Source organism: Neovison vison, chromosome 3 (assembly GCF_020171115.1).
Source record: "Neovison vison isolate M4711 chromosome 3, ASM_NN_V1, whole genome shotgun sequence".
NCBI classification, from domain to species: domain Eukaryota; kingdom Metazoa; phylum Chordata; class Mammalia; order Carnivora; family Mustelidae; genus Neogale; species Neogale vison.
In genome coordinates, this window is record NC_058093.1 from 18,170,080 (window position 1) to 18,190,117 (window position 20,038).

General features: G+C 41.0%; 1 protein-coding gene across 3 annotated transcripts in view; it reads left to right on the forward strand.

The window, feature by feature from the left end:
- Window positions 1-15,678, forward strand: part of ADAM23 (ADAM metallopeptidase domain 23) — a 166,581-nt gene extending 150,903 nt beyond the window's left edge. The window contains exons 25-26 of one of the 3 annotated variants that reach the window (XM_044241419.1): window positions 5,071-5,161; window positions 12,244-12,391. In XM_044241419.1, coding sequence (XP_044097354.1) covers window positions 5,071-5,161; window positions 12,244-12,292 — 140 coding nt within the window. In that variant the 3' untranslated portion in view covers window positions 12,293-12,391. Of the gene's footprint in view, window positions 1-753; window positions 849-5,070; window positions 5,162-12,243 lie in introns of those variants that run through there. The other 2 variants (XM_044241418.1, XM_044241420.1) reach the window with 2 other exon arrangements.
- Window positions 15,679-20,038: the final 4,360 nt, after the last annotated feature.

Consider the following 20,038-nt stretch of genomic DNA (forward strand, 5'->3'; position numbering starts at 1 on the left):
TGCTCATTGCAGGCCCTTTTTGCAGTATCCAGAATCTCTGCGTGGAAGGGGTGACGTGCGGGGATGCAGTGTCTCCACTCAGTCATCTACCGCTGGGCCGTCCCCAGCTTCCCAGTGACCCTAACTTGCTCTCAGTGAATAGTTTATGCACCGGAAACTGTAAACAAAAAACCTAAATGCACGACTAATGGGACAGAAACCCAAACATCGCAGAGTTAGGTGAAATACATTCTTCTATGTGAAAATACGCCTAGTTTTAAAGATAATTCTGTTTTAAATTTGTAAGGATTTTCACAAAATTGGGTAAAAAGTTCTGAATTTTAAAAATGCATAGCTCTTTAGGCTTATTTTGCAGTTTGAGAAGTTTATAGAGTATATTAATGGTTTGTTACTTTGTAATTAAAATCCAGACTTGCTGTTACGCAATTTAAGTAACATTTTAATTCCAACTCATTCCTTGTAGGAACTCTAATTCCTGTTAGGTTATTTATGTGTTTAAAAGTATTTATAAGAGATGATGTTTTTTAAGAAGGGTTTGTGGAGTTTGAGGTTTAATTATCCTCAAAATCACCGAAATTATCCTCAAGTATTTTCAGTGTGTACGTAGACCTTCGTCTCAAATCTTAAAGGAAAGATGTCAGTATTTAAGTGACTCTCAAAGGATTTACTAAATAGAGTATTTTGTGTATTAACAAAATCAGTGTGTAATTAATTTCCTATGTTAAAAAAAATCTCCGTTTTCCCTCCACACAGTGAACATGGCCACAAGCAGGCTGATAGGGGCCGTGGCAGGCACCATTCTGGCCCTGGGGGTGATTTTTGGAGGCACAGGGTGGGGAATAGAGTAAGCATCTTTGTGAGTTTCAGAGTGTTTCTCTTCGGTTCCTGGTGTGTGAGCTGACCCTTGGTACCTGACCCTTACTGTGTGTTGTCTCGTTGACGTGATTCCCATGCTAGTGCAACTTGTGGTGTGGTTTGGATATGTTTGTGTCGTGTGGTTTTCTTGTGCAGTGAAGAACCTTCTCCTGTCTGGAACAATGTGGGGCATAAAATAATATTGGGGTGTTTATGATGTCTTCAGAATTAAGATGATGGTCCAAAAGCTTTCATTGCTCCTCTACTTACCAAAAGCCATTTCAAGATACAGACCTTTTATTGTCATTATTTTTTATTGGCAAAAAAAAAAAAGTTTTTATATGAGTGTTTGATTAGGATTTCTTTAATGAATGTGATCTTCACCAGTCAAATAGATCCACGTATCTAAATAAGAATTATCAACAGCTGTAGCTTTTTTTTAAGATAATCTGAATGATAGTCGATAACACATTTTCCATTTAATTAAAGTGATAGGGGAGGCTTTGGCTTAATTTTTTCAAAGAAGATATGTAGGATATTGCCTTCATTTTTTTCATATAAAATAGATAATTCAAATTAGAAATTTACATAAATATTTGGGACCCAAGAGTATGAAGAAGAAAGAGGTATTTATCCAAACCTGCAAAACCTTCAGTGAATAGTTGCCAATTACCTGGTGGTTTTGTCTTCAAAGTAGCCAGTGCATTAACTAGTAAATTGTGTGTCACTTGCCTGTCGAACTCTGACAGAAATATAAGCTCTTCTGGTGCCTTCATTTAGGTTACTCTGTACTTGATCTATAGCCTCAAAATAGGTATCAGTTCTCCATGGGATATTCCCTTCATGAGGTTGCTAATCTGCAGACTAAAGGATTGTTGTGATTTTTCCCCCTCTCTCTCTAATTCTAGAGAACACTTACAGACGACAGAAATACCCCTTCATGTACTGTCTTTGTGTTCACGTGGGCAGTGATAACCCTTCTCAGTGGCCCAGGGATGAAGTACTAGTGTCTTAAGGAATCACCGGATACCCTCTACTCAACTGGTCCAAACTATGGGCGTGTTGATCCCATTACACACTTTCCTCCTTAGTCCCAGTAATGACAGCCCACGGGTGCTCTTCCATTCAGGGCCGAGAAGAGCTGGGCACTGCACATCAGTAAGGTCCTGCTCTGTGTTAAAGAGTACCTGAACTTTCTCTCACCTGGTTTAAAGGGCTTTGACTAGACTTGTACCTGCTCACTCACATCCTTCTGCTGGGGACTGTGAGGTAGTTAACTCAGAGCAGCTAGAAACACTGGGAAAGATATTTTGTTTCTCTCTACTTGTTAGAAAAGAAAGTAGTATGGCAGAGGGAATACCTTTAGAGAAAACAAACCCTGTATTGTATAATCTCACCTTGGATCTGCAGACTGGATTATATATAGAAGTAACTTTCCTTTTCCAGGGGAAATTTTCTATATACATTTATGTGAAATTCCTCCTTAAAGAAAGGTAGTTTTCTAAAACAAACAAACAAACAAACCCCAAACTTTCCAATGGTGTTTTTTAGATTATTTATTGACCATAATTGTGATGTGCTGCAGTGTACCAACTAAGGGATGCATTTTAATAATTTTCCCTTTGAGCCTTAGAGATAGGCAAACCCCAAGGCATTTGTTGTAAAGCAGGGCCCTTGTTACCAGCCTTGTTCTCATCCTCCCTTACAATCTTGTTGGTTTGTGCCTATTTCTGGTTGTGACAGGTAAGTCCGTATGAGTGTATTTTTTTCCTAAAAATAGATTTGTTATTTATTATCCTTGGTTGATGCACTATTTTTGTTTATTAGCTGATTGTTTTCCTTCTATATCTAAATTTTGCCATAATTGCTAAATCACAGATGTAAATTTTTAAAAATCCACAATGGTACAGTACAAATTGTTTTAAAACTTCCTAGCTTAGCTGACAGTGTCATGTTCATTCACTCCCTAAGGATTCCTTGGACAGAGGTTTGGGTTTTTTTGTGTGTTTGGGATTTTCTTGTGGGGGCGGGGATGAGGGGCTTTTTTTTCTACTCTGTAGTTTAGAATTGTAAATCAGGAATCATTTCTCATGAATTATGTATTGATTCTAACCCAGCCTGTTTTCTGAGCTAGTAAAGGGCAGATCATGCCTAAAGCGTAATGTACGCGGAAATATAAATATTTTCTCAGTGTTTGTTTCAAAATGTGTTTCCGTATTAAAGGGTGGGAAGGAAATACATAAAAATGGAATGTTTTGTTAGAGCAGGGGTTCTCGAACTTTCCATAAGGGGCCAGGGGGTAAATAGTTTTGTTTTTTTTTTTCCAATTTATTTATTTTCAGAAAAACAGTATTCATTATTTTTTCACCACACCCAGTGCTCCATGCAAGCCGTGCCCTCTATAGTACCCACCACCTGGTACCCCAACCTCCCACCCCCCCGCCACTTCACTTCGCAGGCCACAGGATGTTTGCCACAACCTGTGACTCTGCTGTCTTCGCACAAAAGCTACTTGTAAACAACATGAAAAGCAATGAGTGTGGCTGTCTTCCAATCAAATTTCTTCACAAAAACAGGAAGTGGGGCCAGATTTGGGCAGTGGGCTATAGCTTGCTGACCTTTGATTTATAGCATAAGCTTTAGAGTCAGACAAATCAGTCTTCAAATCTTGCCTCTGTCACTACGTTCTAGAAGCCACGGTTTCTTCTTCTGTTAAACAGGGATAGTCATCATTCCAACCTCGTACGGTTTTTGTGAGAATCCAGTGAGCTAATATTTGTCACGTGCTTAGAGTGCTCAGTGCACAGTGACCAGCCTACCTTTCTTGCTCTCTTATTACTAGTTATTATTATTTGTGCATTGCTGAAGGCCACTGAGATGTATGTTTTGTAGGACTTCAGCGGTTAGTCTTAAGAAGGTGTCACGAGCCCACAATCCTGAGGAGACCACATCGTCAAACCCCCATTGCCGCTGTCCTCCTACCTTTGCACTCACTCGGACAAGCACTGGGTGGTCTCTGAATCAAAAACGTGTGATGCACATGATTTTAGTGCTGCTCAAAGTGGCATCCATTTATGTACACAGTTGAGGGCACCAATGTGAGCAGAAAAGAGAATTTTTTTTTCACACAGAAATGAATATAGTCACAAAGTTGAGGGGTTTAGGGAAAATACCAAAAGTGGCTTTGTGACTTCCGGAACAGGATAGTCAGTCAGGCCTGGAAGTATGCTGCCGAGGGGGGCCCTGTACCTGTGTATCAGCATCCCGAAGGATGTGATATTCAAAATAATTCTTGTAAGAAAGTCAGTGTCGCTTACGTTGAGAACTCGAGGAAGGCATTTTCCCCTGTGAGTGGAGAGGATGTCCTGTCCTGTGTGTCACCTCCGACTCCAACGGTTGATGGCAACGCCACCTTGGGTTTTCTGTCTTGCTGTCCTTTCTGCTCCCTTTTATCTCCAAGCCTCAACTTGCAAACGGGGACTCGAAAGATAGTCTCAACTGAACCTGCAGAATCTCATTTCCGTTTCCCACAGAATCCCCCAGAGGAATTTTAGGATTCCTCCCTGTCTTGCCTTTGGAACCACCCGCCATTGTTGTTTCAATACTGTGTGGATCCCTACAGTGAAGAAATGCCTCTCTGAGAGCAAGGCTTCAAAGTCAGATCTTTATTAGTAACCTCCTTCTAAATTTTAAATGTGAACTGTTTCCACATGGGGGATTTAAAAAAAAAAAAAAAACAGCCTTTGGACCACTTGGTGAGGGGCTTGAAAGAGCACTTGATTAGAATATTTTCCCCTCTTTTCCTGCCTTCATGGGCCAGTCAGGTCAGGCTAATCCACACCCATTTGTGTTCTTGATGTGCTCTTTTGCTTGTTTGAGTCATGATATTGGGAAGGAGGAGGAGAAGAAAGACGGGCAGTGCCGGCTGTTGGGGGGCATTTGCTTCCAGTTTGGTGGCAGGTGACTTTAAAGGAAGCTTCGTGTCAGCAGTGCGGACACTCTAGATGTGGAGGCCATTCCTCTCCAAGCAGTAGCTCTCCGTAACAGCAGAAGTGCAATTAAGCTAAGTCAATAAAGGTGATTGATGTGTTTAGCAGTTTGTTTTTTTTTTTTAATACAGGGTATTTACTTCCTGAAACCACTTAACTGCCTTTCCCTTGTGGTAACGACAGGTGTTGGCTCATATGACTTTCTTCCCATGATCCTTTGTCACAGGTCCTAGTGCCACCAATCTCATAATAGGCTCCATCGCTGGTGCCATCCTGGTAGCAGCTATTGTCCTTGGGGGCACAGGATGGGGATTTAAGTAAGCAACAGCGCATGTCTGCTTCTCAGTGGCTCTGGCACTTCTCTTTTCTGCTTACATAACCGAGTTTTGAGTTCCTGCTACAAGATTGCCAGGTTTAACACTTAAACTGCTACGAGCAAATATTTTTATTGAGAAATGGGTTAGGAAAGAAGAAACATGGATCCACAGATGTCGTCTTCAGGCTCGTAGGAGGACAGGAAATGTAGAAGGAATTCCACATGCATAAGCTTCAGGAGGACAAAGGAGAGGTTCTTCAGGAGAAGACACTCCAACTTTTAGGAGTAAACATCCTGAGATAAAGTTTTTTATACATGATGATTAGGAAACTAGATAGTCGGAACTAAGTGGATATAAATCCTTTGCATTTGTTTAAAACTGGTTTATAGTCCACTGACATTTTGAGGTTTTCACAATCTAAGTAACTATTTGTTCATTATTTTTCACACATAACATTACACATAACTTTGTGATTTGAAAAGCTTCCTTATTTTATAAAATATAGATTTAAAAATTTTACTAATTCCCTAACCAACTGAATTGGTTTCACATTGGAATTTGAAATCTGTGGTGTGGTGATACCTAAATATTTTCTAAATAACTGCAAATTAACTGGTATGTTTCCATAGTAACCTTTTAGTTTGGACTGTGCATGGATCACTGAACTAAGTTTGTTCAAATACACATGGCAGAAATTTATAAATCAACCTTAATTATGATCAAAATCTGTAAAGCTATTTTATCAAGTTTAGGTGTTTTCATAGCTCACATTCATTGGATAATTACTTTTTATGTCTTTTCATACTTTGGTGCCTTGGTTACCATGATTTATAGATAAAACTTTCTGTGCCAAATACTCCCTGTGATAAATTAAGTCCCAACCAGATCTATAGGAACAAATTTAAGTGGGAAATAAGACCATTACCTAAATTCAAAGCCCACTCTGCCTCCATCTGGTTACTCAATAGAGGAAGTTTTTTACTTGAATTATCTGAATAATTGCATCAATTATGAACTTTATGCTATTTTACATTTTGAATCCTGAATTCAAAATATTGAAACCAGGTAAAATGTTATTAGAAACTGAATATGAAGGAAAAACAAACCAACCACATGATGATTTCAATACATTCAACATTTTCTGCTAATTTTGTTACATTAACATTTAATGAGTAAGCCTACAAGTTGTTGAATGGCTTCAACTTGGAAAGTTGTTACCAAATGGCACTTCCTTTTTACAGAGATATTTTTAAACTTGAACTTGTTTGCTGAAACTGTAGTTTTGGCATCATTGTGATTTCAAAAACACACACAAAATGGGCAGCTCAAACTTGAATTTCTCCTTGTGGTATTAACAAAACGTTGCCCAGATAATGAGTCAGTCATGATACCTAACAACAACAACAAAAGACATATATGTTGTTGTTGTTCTTTGGTTTTGGCTAACCTAAATCAAGCAAAAATTTTTTCTTAGTGCCATATTACTGTTAAAAAGTCATTGCATATTATGGTAGTTCCATAATCTGTTATTATTTTATAATGCTCCCTTTTTATAAATATGCTTCAAGAAAAATAAATTTGGCTTGTGCCCTAACTTAAGCCTTCTTGGCATCAGGAAGCCTCAGTTTCAAGGGCTGGAAAACAGTCCTATGCATCTTTTGCTATCCAGCCACACACAACGCCAAATTGACGATCTCGGCCTTTGGAGACAAGAGCATTGTTCTGTAGCAGGACCTCAAAACAGTGGCCTGGCCTAGTGCACAGCTTGAATTGCATGTTTCTTTGGGGAAAAATGGAAAAGCCTTCATCACTGTGTATATAAGTGGATTAGGCCCTGTGCAGATTATTTACATGTGAAAAGTAAGTCTGATCATCAAAAGAACAGAGAAAAGGAAGGGGAGATGGACACCTAGTGAGGTGAGAAACAGCCCCTGCTGACCGCCCAGTGGGGACTACGGTGCAGACATGCATACTGCTGTGCTAAGCCAATACCCCTTCCCGTGCCCTATGACCCTAACAGTTACTGTAAAGGAAACCACACGGTAATGTGAAGTATCTTTACCTAAAGCAAAGAAAAAGCAAAACCAGAATAATGCTTTACTTTTAGAAGTTTAAACTTGGAGGAGCCACTGCTCTTTGTGATGACTATTGATTGCTATCTGAATTTGCTTTAGATTTTAACAGTCGCCACATGGTTTACATTAAACGGTAAACCACTACTTCCACTTTGCAAGAAAAGGCTTTGGGTGCCCGATGATGCAGGTTAGGTTTTCCCCCCACTTGGGGATTTTGGAGACTCTTGGTCTAGAAGTTATTTGCTAATTGAACTGAAAGTCTTTGAGATTTTCACTGAGTTCAGTGTAAATACAAAAGAAGGTCATTTAGGATCAGAAATAGAAAATAGTTTGTAAAAGAGATTGCTCTAAATCTGGCCATTGGAAATCCTTCCTGGAATTGTGTTTTACTAAAAGAGAAAAGCAAAGCAAGTAGCAAAGTTGCCTGAAGAATTGGAGGGTCCTTAAACTTTTAGGTCAAAGGAAACCATGTTAACTGCTCAACGGAAGTATTGCTTTGTCCTGAAGTCACATTTCTTGGGCTGGAACACCGTGAGTCATTAAAATGTGGAAGAAGTGTCATTACCATACCTGTCCCATTCAAGTGTAAGGGAGAAAACAGCTTTGCTCTGACCCCTGACAACGTCTGCCATTCTCTACAGACTTTTTCTTAAGCCATATTTCCTCTGAAATAGGTGGTAAAAAGCATGAGTCTCTGTGAGTGTGCATGCACGTGTGACGGTGTGCACCTTTGTGTGAATAAGTGATAATGAAGTTTGGTCAAGATAATTGTGATAAAAACCTATACACATCTAGATGACTTCTTTCTAGCAGAATAATAGTTTGCAAGCTTTGCTTAATGCAAAAAAGATTTCCATAAGCACTGTTGTAAAACTCCCAAGAAAGAAAAAAAAAATACTTTATTTGGTAGGCTATTTTATTGAACACATCCTGATACATAGGGTAATGTGTAGTAACCCATACTCCGGAAGTAGTTTTTATGGATTCCCAGTCTTCGGAGCATTAGTTGATTTCTCTGAGAAATCCTGTGAAAAATGAAGGGAGCTTCTTGGCACACTGAATTGTCCAACTTTTCTCCCAAATTTGCATCTTTTTACAAGCTCAATGCCTCCATGTTCCTTTTCCTCTCCATCACCTATACACACAGACTAAAGCTAAGGGTTGTGCTGCAGAGTATTGCAAACCTTGGTCCTGGTTGACTCACAAAGACTCATGGCCTCTGTTCAGTTTTGAATAGTAATGCTGCTTGATTCGATTTTTAGTGTTGTTGCTTTTACTAGACACTAGAAGAATCAAGTAGATGAAGGGCCGTTCTATAGCATCTTCTCTAAATCTTAGGAAAGGTAAAAAATACATGAAAAGACAATTTGAAGTTTCTATTTGAAAATGAATTGCCACTGCCACCTTGGACATGGCTTTTTATTGGATATTCCCTAAATTTGAATATAGGAATGAGATGTGAGCGATATAGCTATTTACATGCCAAGGAAGTATATGAACACCATAAACCATGGTGCTTAGAAAGAGAAATTCTAGGTGATAATAGGAAAGGAACGTGAATGTAACAGAGACAGCTTGTTGATTGGATTTGAGGATGAGCCTTGAGCTCTTCCAACCATGTTACCACGCCTCAGACTATGGAGACCTGCTACCATGTCCCACCTTCCTACCACTGGCTCTCAGTGTAATTCAGTGGCAGTAGTGGTCATACGTTTGGCAGAGCTGCTCTTGATGTTAAAAGTGTTACTTATCTGTATAGTAACCGTGATTTCCTCTCTATGAGAAGTTACTTGGGTTACAAGTTCTTACCGTAAGCAATTCTGTTTGTCCTGTGTTCATTTCAGAGGACGTGCTAAAGAACAGGTTAAAGAGAAGGTACTCACATGAATGATATGTAAAGGATCATATCTGGGTTTGTCACAAGGAAAGTTGAAATTCTGAATATCAAATTGGATGAAACTCGGAAGGAATTTAATATTGCTCATTCTCTTTTCTCAAAAGAGTAAATATCTTTTGTGTTTTTTTTTATTTTTATAGAATTAGGAAATGGAATTAATCATAGGTAGTCTTCCTGTGAGGAAAACCAAGCTGCTGCGTATCTGAATCCCCTGACCATATCCCAGGGGGGAACAAGGAACCTAATTCCTTAAACCCTGCAGCTCCTGGGTTAGGCACTTTCTCACTCAGACTTAGCGGCCTGGCCAGGAAGATCCAAGGTCAGCACCCTTACTCAGCCCTCTGGGGAAGTGAACGCTGTCAAAGGTGGCTTCCAACGGTCCCCTAGGAGGGGTCATGAGTGATGGATTCTTGGTGAGCAGTGATAACTCATTGTGGAAAGATAAGAAAGTGATAGCAGTGGGTAAATAACTTTGAAAGAACTAGAGGCTTTGCAGACCAGAGATTGCTGTTGTTACTTAAAGAGCTTTGATGTTGTATAGATATATAGGTATATAACATATGTTACAGAAAAAAGTACAGGTTTTTCAGACACCATCAAGATTGATGAAAACTGGGTCAAAGCAAAACTTATGGAGTATGTTAATATTGTACAATGATCCTGAAATACCTGAAGGGTTATGATGAGAAAGTTTGTTGCCTTCCCAATCCTAGTGAGCGGAGGGAATTCAGTTGCAACAGTTGTGGAAGGGAGACAGCAATTATCTACCTGTGAGAGTAGTAGATCACATTAAAATGGAGAAAAAAAATTTTTTTCATGTAGAAAATTCAGGGCAGGCAGTTCTCAATATATGGTGAATTCTTACAACTCACCTTAGTAGTTTTGCCGTTGATACGTGAGGAGTCCTCACAGTCAGCCTGCTCCGGGAGGGTTCCTCTCTCTGCTCATCACAGGGCCCTGCCTTCCTCCCTCTGGGATGTCTGTAGGGGAAATACAGTGCCCTGTTGGTAGTCAGGGTCCATTTTCCCATATAAATACATGGTTCTACAGGATGGCATGGCCTCCTGGTCTGAGCTGGGAACTCATTCACCCCGTGGAATAGATTTTCTTTAAAATAATGCAATCTAAACTTCCAACACTGACTTTTTTTTTTTTTTCCAATTTATTTATTTTCAGAAAAACAGTATTCATTATTTTTTCACCACACCCAGTGCTCCATGCAAGCTGTGCCCTCTATAATACCCACCACCTGGTACCCCAACCTCCCACCCCCCCCCGCCACTGACTTTGAAAAGGAGCACAAGCTTTTGGACACTGGAGGTTGACTGTATGCCGGGCTGAAATGGGAATTCGTATCTCCCTTTAAAAATGAGAAAAAAAAAAAATGAGCTGGATTGCAGTTAAGACCTTGGACATGGCTAGTTATCTGCCATTCCCTGAATTTGAATAAGGGAATTTAGACATGAACAGTGTAGTCATTTACACACACAGCACTAGCTGGCTTGAGCTTTCCTCTGTATTCGTTTTTAATTGAGGGGGCATTAGTTTCACATTTCTCTTCAATCCCAGCAATAGATAGCTAAATTGGCTGGAGCCCCTCTTCCTTCAGGTTCATTTGGCAAGGTCAAGCAGTGCTTGTTTTTCCCCATGTGATTCACGGGTAGAGCTGCTCCTTATACACCATACACCTACCCTTAAGGGCTGTGAGTGTGGGTAGTAGGCACAGGTCCAGTGCTCTGAAGCAAACACTCTCTGCCAGATGCATTATGGGAGAGGTCCCTTTTGGAACCCCAAGCAGCAGCAGTCAAGAACATTGACTCAAAAGACGGTTGTTGGAGGTGACAGGGACTGGGGAAAAAAGGAAGTAGCACTGTTGCAAATACCGGCTAGGCCAACAGACCGCAGGCTTAGGCCATTAATGAAGCCATTTTAATGAAACCTTCTAAAAGCGAAGGGAGATTTTTCTTCCAAGTTTCATTTTTTAAAATTTTTGTTCTTTCAAAAGAGAAGTATCAAAATGGTCATCTTGGGAGAAATGAGAACTTCGTGGGATGCCTTTATACATATTTTGAGCTTTGGTATTGTTTTTATTTTGAATTACGTGGCGGGGAGGAGGAGGAGGAACACGCTGTAATTTTTTGGCAGTTAGGAATGAAAGGAGATCCGGCTGGCCTTGAGAGGGCAGAGGAGAGAGGGATCTCAGGGCCTCCCCGGGCTCCAGTCTTGCATGAAGCCCCGATGGCAGCGCTGCACCCGCCCAGTGCGCAGACTAAATGCATGAGCCCCTTGCTTGATGCCCCACATGAAGCCAGACCATGGGGAGGTTGCAACCAACTTCTGTTGTTGCCTTGTAGTGTCTTGCCAGTTCTTTTCTTTTTCTCTTTTTCAACGTAGGAACCACTTTTTAGGAGACTGGACACTGTGAGCGAGGCGTTTTAACTTGCTTATTTCCACTAGGCTTAACTGCTGCATTTGCTTAACTAACCCGAGCTTGTGTCCATTCTCCTTGGAGTGTACTGTCTTACCGTGCACTCTGGTTTTCTACTTTCTAGATATGAAAAATGCTTGTTCCATGGTGGGGTAAGAGCTCACACATCAAGGCAGCACCATAACTGGTTCTCTATCACGCTATCTCTAACACGATAAAAAGGCTCTTGGCCCTCTTGGCAAAGGCCAGTCCACTGATGGAGAACTCTCAAGTCCTGGAAGGAGGCAGCTAGGAGCCCTTCGGAGTTTCACGTAGCTCCCCTAATAGGCCCCTAGAATGTGGGAAGAGTGCTTCCTGTTATGTTCATCTGGTTAAAATTAGCCCGTAGCCTTTACTTCTGAAATAAGAGACTGATTGGGCTGCGGAGGCTTCCAATAATTTAAAATGCACAACTCGAAGCTTCTTTGGGTCTTTACAAATGGAAGGACTCTAGCAGAGATGTTGTAAAGATACTCAGACATGTGAGCTGTCCCACATCTCCAGTTATTTGGGGAAGGCCGCCCCCCGTGTGAGTTGATTACTTTGCTCTGGAACTAGCGTTGTTGTCATTCTCATCATCCTGCCCTCATCATGATCTGATTAATATTGTGGATTTTTCCCTCTCTGCCTGCATCTCTGGAAGAAATGTCAAGAAGAGGAGATTCGATCCCACCCAGCAGGGCCCCATCTGAGTCTGCAGCGGCAGCGGGTGAGCAGTGCCTCGCACCGTTGGATTCTGGGTGCGACAGACCCGCGGCACCATTGCCGGAACTGCTCCATCTGTAAGCAAGACCACTGGGTGGTAATGACCACAGCACTGAAGTTGGGGGACAGGGATGGGGGAACAGGAAACTGTCCTTTGGGGAAATCGTTTCAAAGAACCCCTCTTACCACCTGTCAAGAAAAGGAGATCAAAGACAATGTTATAAAAAGAACTATTTCAGAATCATTTTTTTGTCTAACTGAAGGAAAATGGAACAATAACGGAAAATTAAGTGCAATAAAAGAACCATTAAAAAATCGCAAAAGATTTTTTTTCTTTCCTCAGCCTGCTGGCACTTACTACCTTCTAAATGATTTGGCATGATTTTTTTTTCTTTTCCTACCAATGACACACTCCAGTGGCATGAAGATCTAATTTTCGAAAGGGTAAAATCCGCATGGCCTATCTACAACAAGCAGCTAGCAAGCCATCCACAGCAAAACCTGCAGCTGAATTCCTGAGGTGAACCGGCCGGGGAACACGGGGGTGCTGTCCGGCCCTCACCCCCTTGTCTAGGCCAGCCACGAGAGACCCCACGGACCCCTGCTCATGTTGAGTCCTTTTCCCCATGTGCTCGCCTGGACCAAGCATCCTTTGGAAATGGGAGCTGGAATTTGAACAATGATGCTATTGTATAGTTCTTTTATAAATGTAAATATGGAAACAAGAGATTTTGACATCATTTTCACTTGTCTGTACTGGAATATTTTTCTTGTAAAAGTTCTCTGTAGATTGGAGTTTATTGTTTGCTCCCCATCTTTTGGGTTCTTTTCGCTGTTTTCTCTCTCTCTTCTCTGGTAACGTGTTGTTCAGTGATTTGGGGGCTTGCTTCAAAAAAGACAGATGTAGCCACAGACGCAGGGAGTTTGGGCACAAAGCAGGTGCAAGTGAACAAGGAAATGCGTGAACAAAATGAAATGCTTGAAACCAAAAATAAGCAAAAGCGGGGCGGGGGGGGACACAAACAACTAAATAACCCATACTAAAAACACAAAAATTATGTAAATGCAAATATATGTACTGACAAGTCTAACATTTTTTGATGTCATTATACATGTATGTATATAATGTAAGAAAGTAGACACCCTCTCAAAGGAATCACAAAAGTGCCAAGCTCATGATTTGCATTTTTGGTTTTGACAGTTTTCTTTCCCTGTCTTTAATGTGAAAGGAGAATGAACTTAAAGCCTTAAATTAAAAAATAACTTTCAATGTTAAAAAATGGAGGGGGGGGAGTTACACTTTCCATTTCGTTCACAGCTGTTATTGTCAATATCTCATCCATGCTTCATCTCCCTGCCTTGAAAGACGCGGTAGAACCCCCCTGGCAAGCTGGTAACAGACACACAGCAGGGGCTGCCTTCTTGTGAGTGTTGCTGTCGTGGGCTTTACGTCTGTGTGGTGTGTTTTCAGCTAAATCTTGTCAGGAGCCCGTAGTGTGTTACCGGTCTGTGGAATGTTCTGGATTGCGATGGGATTCTACTGTTCACAAATTTGTTCATCTTCTTTGGCCTCCAGGCAGATGTACCGATGTAATCTGGGTTCCCAAGTCCCTCTTGAGTTTCCTTCACTGACACCACTTTCTTCCATTTAGGATCAAGATAGTGTCTGTTCAAGGGCGTAGTATATACGTGAATAAAGAAATCTGGTCCTGACTTGGTTTTGAATGTAGGAACTTGTACGTGAGTCCTTCACTCAGCACCCACTTAGACACTTACAGATGAGCTTTCCTGAAGCATCCCCTCCCCACCCCAAGAGCCTGTACTTCTCTAACTCCCTCTTTTCAGGAACAGGACACGCCATTGTCTATTCATTTCATGACAACCAAATGAATTGCTAGATTTGGCTTTCAGTCCCTTTTCAGCAAGATTCATGACACCAGTCTCACAATTTTTGCTTCGATTTTGGAAAGGATAACGTGCTAAAAATGTACTGCTTAATACTGTGAGGTTTTTTCCCCTGGTATATTGAAGTGTGGCCATATCACAGTCTCAGAGCAGAAACCTTACTTTCACTTTGCTCCAGGAGATCAATACCTAACCTCAATCCTGTTACTGCTTTCTGAGTAATAGGTGCTACCCAGGTCAGCAGTCTTTCTCTAGAACTAGCTGTGTATTTGTGTCCTAACAACAGGGCTATCTCCAAGGTTTATCAGCCTTATTCTCAGCTTCTTGAGACACGGGCTGTATCCCTCCACCTAGTGGCGATGGCTCTTTCAGTCCAGAGAAAACTCAGATTACTTGGCATCTCTTCCTGTCACCGTATTGTTTATGTCTTTGTTGCTGGATCCTACTTGCTGGTGGAATCCATCTGTTACTGACTACACCACGCACATTTCACTGCTCTTTGGGAGGCACCACATGTGACTTCACAGAACCAAACCATAGTGGTTACAAAACAAGTTAAATCTCTATTATTAACTTTTGAGCATTTCACAGACAACATTGTAAGTGTGCGATGTTACGTTTTAAATCAGACCACAGTGGTCCCCAAATATTATGTACATAATGGCAAATGTCAGTGTAACTTTTTGTTACACTGGCAGTTTCATAGGTAACCACACCTATGTTCCAATGTTCAATTATCTGTGTGTATATGTAAAATACACAAGCTTTAAGCTACCTGTGTATGAAGATGAAAGATAATGCAACCATACCAACCGTAAACAATGGATTATACTTACTTTGGGTGGTATTCGGTTATGTCGTTCCAAACTCTTTGCTGTTTTTTCTCTTGCACATGCCACTCATTTGCTGATTTTTGTGGTGAGAATAGTCCTTTTTATTAATTTGAGCTCAAAGTCCAAACGTGTCGCTGTCTTACTGTTACCCAACAAGAGTTAGTGTTCAGTGATGACAAGTTCCCGTTTCATCCGCTCTTCTTTGCCGCATTAATTAACGACACCTGGATGAGGAGGTGTGCGCTAACTTCATTGCTCACCTGGGATCCTGCATGAGCCCACTGAATTAGTGCTACTCCTATTAGATAAATGAGCAGTACACATAGGTGCATGTTATGAAACATGAATCACATAGAGCTGTGGAGTTTTACCAAGTAGTATGTTTTTTGTTTTCATTTTTGTTTCCACTATGCAAAGATGGGAAATGCACAAACTTCTCAAAGACTCCAGTGTCTGAAGAACTTTACAAATAATACTTGAACCTTTCTTTAAAGTCATCCCATCATATTTTATAGTCATGGTTGCTTCCATTGTTAACTTTTGTTTTTAAATGGTTTGTGATTTTTTAAGTGTACAACCTGAAGTTCTGTTTGAAGTTAATAAATTCATTCATAATCTCGTTGGCTGCCTATGAATGGAGATTCAGTGGTCATTGTATGCATTTTTTAGTCGAGTGTGTATTAAAATTGTTGCTAAGATAGATTGTTGTAGCTTTATGCTTCGACCAGTTTTCTTAGGCCCCCTTTTTTGTGTTATCTTGTGGTGTTGATGAAATGGCCACATGCCTGATATCAAGAGTTTTTTTTTAGCACGGGCTTCTCAATCAAAGGCTCACTGAAAATTAAATCAGTCAATGGAGCCAAATAAAATCTCTGATTGATGAGAAACATATTCCTGATTAGATCAGTTTCATTGGAGTTATTGGAAATGCTCTGCCTCTTATAAATGGGGGGAGCTCACTTTAGGATCATACCATTATCAATTTTTTTTTCTTTAGTGTCTCTCTTCTGCATCTAAAGGGGGTAACTAGGGATAAGATCCACACTTCTGACCTGGTACAGAATTTACAAACAAGCTACAAAGAAAATAGAAGTATTTGGTTATACAAATAGTTTTATCAAAAACATTCAAAGAAAGAAATTTCCTCACACCTTACATGAAATTGGTTACCAAATGATACTCCTTCTTTACAAGTGTCTTTCAGTCTGTCTCCTCCATCCTTGGTTTGACCTCAGCTGACTCAGGTAACTCACTTATATCTACCACACTGACGTGCAGAGAGGCTGATCTGATCACATCGTTCTGCTGAAAGTTTGCAGGGAGGGGTTCTTCATATCCTCTAGGATGAAGTTCAAACTTAATAGTGTAACTAAAACATCTGCCTGCCTTTCACAGCCTCAACCTTGTTTATTTTTCTATTGGCTTATCCTCTCAGTCCCCTAACTTAAGATGCCCCTCCAAGAGCCTCTGCTACCCAAGCTGAATAATCTCTTGGAAATTTTATGTCCATTCACCATAATCTCTTTGTTTCTATGTCATTTCTTGTAATAAAAGAAATATAGTAACACTTTAAAACAACACAAGTATCATACTTTAAACCAGAAGAAATTGTAGAGTATCATTTTAAGTTTGACTTTAGAAAAATTATCTGATTTTTTTGATGTGTTTTCCTTTAAGTCATTCGGTTTTTGAGGTTGACATTGAAATGAGTTCTACCCCATGCTCCCTTGGATGCTGACTGAGAAACGAGGTCTGAAACCAGAAACTTCCTAGACACAGAGCAGCAGCCCTGGAGTGAAAAGTTTGATGTGAATAATTAATTAAGTAGATGATCCATATGCTCACAATAGAATTCTTTTTTAAAGATTTTATTGATTTATTTGAGATAGAGCGTGTGTGTGCGCATTTGAGTGGGGGGAAGAGGCAGAGGAAGAGGGAGGTGCCAAGGGAGAGGGAGGGGGAAGAAGTGAACTCCCCACAGAGCAGGGAGCCCCACGTATGGCTGGATTCCAGGACTCTGGGATCATAACCTGAGCAGAAGGCAGACACTTAACTGACTGAGCCACCCAGGCACCCCTTAAAATGGAATTCTTAAGTCACTTGAAATTTAAGATAGGCACCCTTTAGGGTAATGTGCAAGGGTTAGGGACTTCCATTTATCAATTTACTCATTCAAGAACTATTTAGGAAGCCTCTATGCCGGGAACTCCTCAAGGAAATTGAAGGAACGATAGGAAATTCTTGGTCTAAAGTTGCTCACAATTTAGAAGAGATACAGGATTAACGTGATGCAAAATATCATGATTGGGGGAGATGAGAACCTATGCGGGGCAGGTGGGAGAGGGATGCAGGAAGGCTTCCCGAAAGAAGTGACTTTTGAACTACCTTGAGAGATGACAAGGGTTCACTAGTCTAAGAAAGTGGGAGGCATGCTCAAGGCACAGGAAGCAATGTGTCCAGACCCACCAAGAGCTGCTCACACTTTGGTTAAGGAATGCTACGTGTCCATGTTTCCTTCCATTCTTTCTCCTTCCCTTTTTCCTTCTTTTCCTCCTATGTTTCACAAACACTTGGTCTATAAAAATCGTACAGTGTTGTTCCAAGTCTCAGGGACACAACAATGAGCTCTTAATCTTGGAAATAAAATGCAACATGTAAATACAATGTGCTAAGTGCCCTGGCAGATGTTAAGTATTAGGTACTTCAGAAGAAGAGAGGAGGGAGACTCTGTCGCTGCCCTTGAGATCAAGAAGGGCTTCACAGGGGAGGTGGCGTTTGAGAAAAAAGCTGAGCCATTGGACCTAATGCCATCATAACTTACTGTTAGGTTAACCAGGGCTCATTTTGGTTGGTGGAAGTCCACTCATAAATTCCTTGAAGAACAACCTATAACATTGAGTCTAACTTGCAGATATCTGAATTCTTCCAGCTTGTGTGGAGATAATGACTATAAGATTCTCTGCCAGAATCTTGTATTCTTTAAATATTTTCCCACTGTGTGCTTGCTCACCATGGCTCAGTCTTAAATGTTTGGGGCTGTCAGTGATGACAACGAGGGCTTTTTGACCTGACCTGTAAATTTCTAATATTTTCTTCACATAAAGATCCCTGGTTTAATTTTAGTCTGGAGCAAGGGGATGGATAAAAACCACTAATATTTTTAAAGCATCATTTAGTGGGTCCTTCGATTAATGAAGGGTCAAAATCATTTTCTAAGTGTGGGTGCATTTCCGATCCAGTAAAGTTAGTGTTTATCTGTCTTTTATGCTTTGGAGAGATTGCCATTCCTTGAGCTTTTCTGAAACCTGTCAGCAGGTCTGGGTCCTTGACTAGAGTAAGTTCTTGGCCACGGATGTGACTTCTGGAGAGAAAGCAAATGCCATGATCTCTCATTACCAGAAGATTGTCCTGCTGGGATCTACTGAGACTCCTTTGTCAGAGGATTGTGTGCATTCACACTTGCCCTGGTGTGGCTGCAAAGACTACACTTGTGACCCTACAGAGTCCACTCTTAGGAAAACACTTATCTGACTGTGATGATCATTGAAAGCCGAATTAGCTGAGTCAATCAATTGGTCCTATAAAAACAAGGTAAAACAAAGCAAACAAAGCAAAATAAAACAAAACAAAAAAATCTTTGTCCTGAACAATCAGGAGTATTTCAAGGGTTCTTCAGATCTCTTTGGAGCTTTAAATAGCTTCCAGTCTTCAGGGGGTAAATGAGCTAGCAGCAAAGCTCCTTGCTTCTTCAGACCCAGGTCTCAAGGTAACTTGGATTGTAAATAACATCAGAGATGCCTCTAGTCTGCAGCAAGACTATGGGGCCATTGTAAATCCCACAGAGATAGCGCATGGATCATATGCAGTAGGTTTTCTATGGTGATGAAATGGCCATAAAGCAAGGGCTTTTTTCGGCAAATTACCCAAATGAGCAGAACAGTGCAGCCTAGGAAACAAGAGGGGTGGGAAACCGAGCTGGGCTGGAGAGCACATGCCCTATCTCTCCTCAGTTCTAGCCATTTATTACAGGTGGATAATTGGCTCCTGATTGGCCTTTCCATTTATTTTTCCAGAGGAGCTAGAAATCCAGACTTATATACAAAATTTCCTATTTTTTACATGGTGCAGCCAATTCATACTTTAAAAATATTGAGTGGATCCAGGTGGTACAGGCAGAAACTATCTTGGTGTAGGATTGAGCCTCTTGACCCCTAATATGGAACTTCTCCCTAATTAGTAAGACATTTTCACATGTGGCCCCCTGAAATCACCTGATCACTCCAGGGAGGACCCACACATGGCTTTGCTTCCAGTCCGGGCAGCAGGTTGCCAAGTGGAAGTCAGGCAAGGGATCACATGAGTTGCTACTTGCAGTGTTGACTTACGGAAAGTGGCCTATCCAGGGGTCCTTCCTTTTGGTGGTGTTTTGTGAGCTAAGCTTATACAGATGTGCCTGTTTGTGAGCAACTAACTAATAATACATCCGCAAATAGGCTTTTTCTCAATGCTCACTAAGGCAGCTTAGTGGCTGCCGGGATGCTAAGCGATGTGCGCCAATCTGTTAGTGACAGTGCTGTGATTGATGATGAATGTCTGCTACCTGGCAACCCGAAGTACCAGACTAGAGCCACACAAATCTTAAGACAGTCTTTCTTTCAGTCTTTGACTCTCAAAACCAATTGAACTTAGGGGTGAATCAGCCAATCGAGCTAATTCAGAGGTCCTACGTAATTTTCTGGATCCAGGGGAATAAGAAAAATATTTTTTAAGAGGATATTTTTAAAGATTTTTATTTATTAGAAAGAAGGACGGAAGGGGGGAGGAAGGGAAGGAGAGAACACTAGCAGAGGGGAGGGACAGAGGGAGAGGGAGAAGCAGATTCTCTGCTGAGCAGGAGCCCTATTTGGGGGCCAATCCCAGGACCTATCCCAGGACCTTAGGATCATGACCTAAGGCAAAGGCAGATGCTTAATGCACTGAACCACCCAGGTGCCC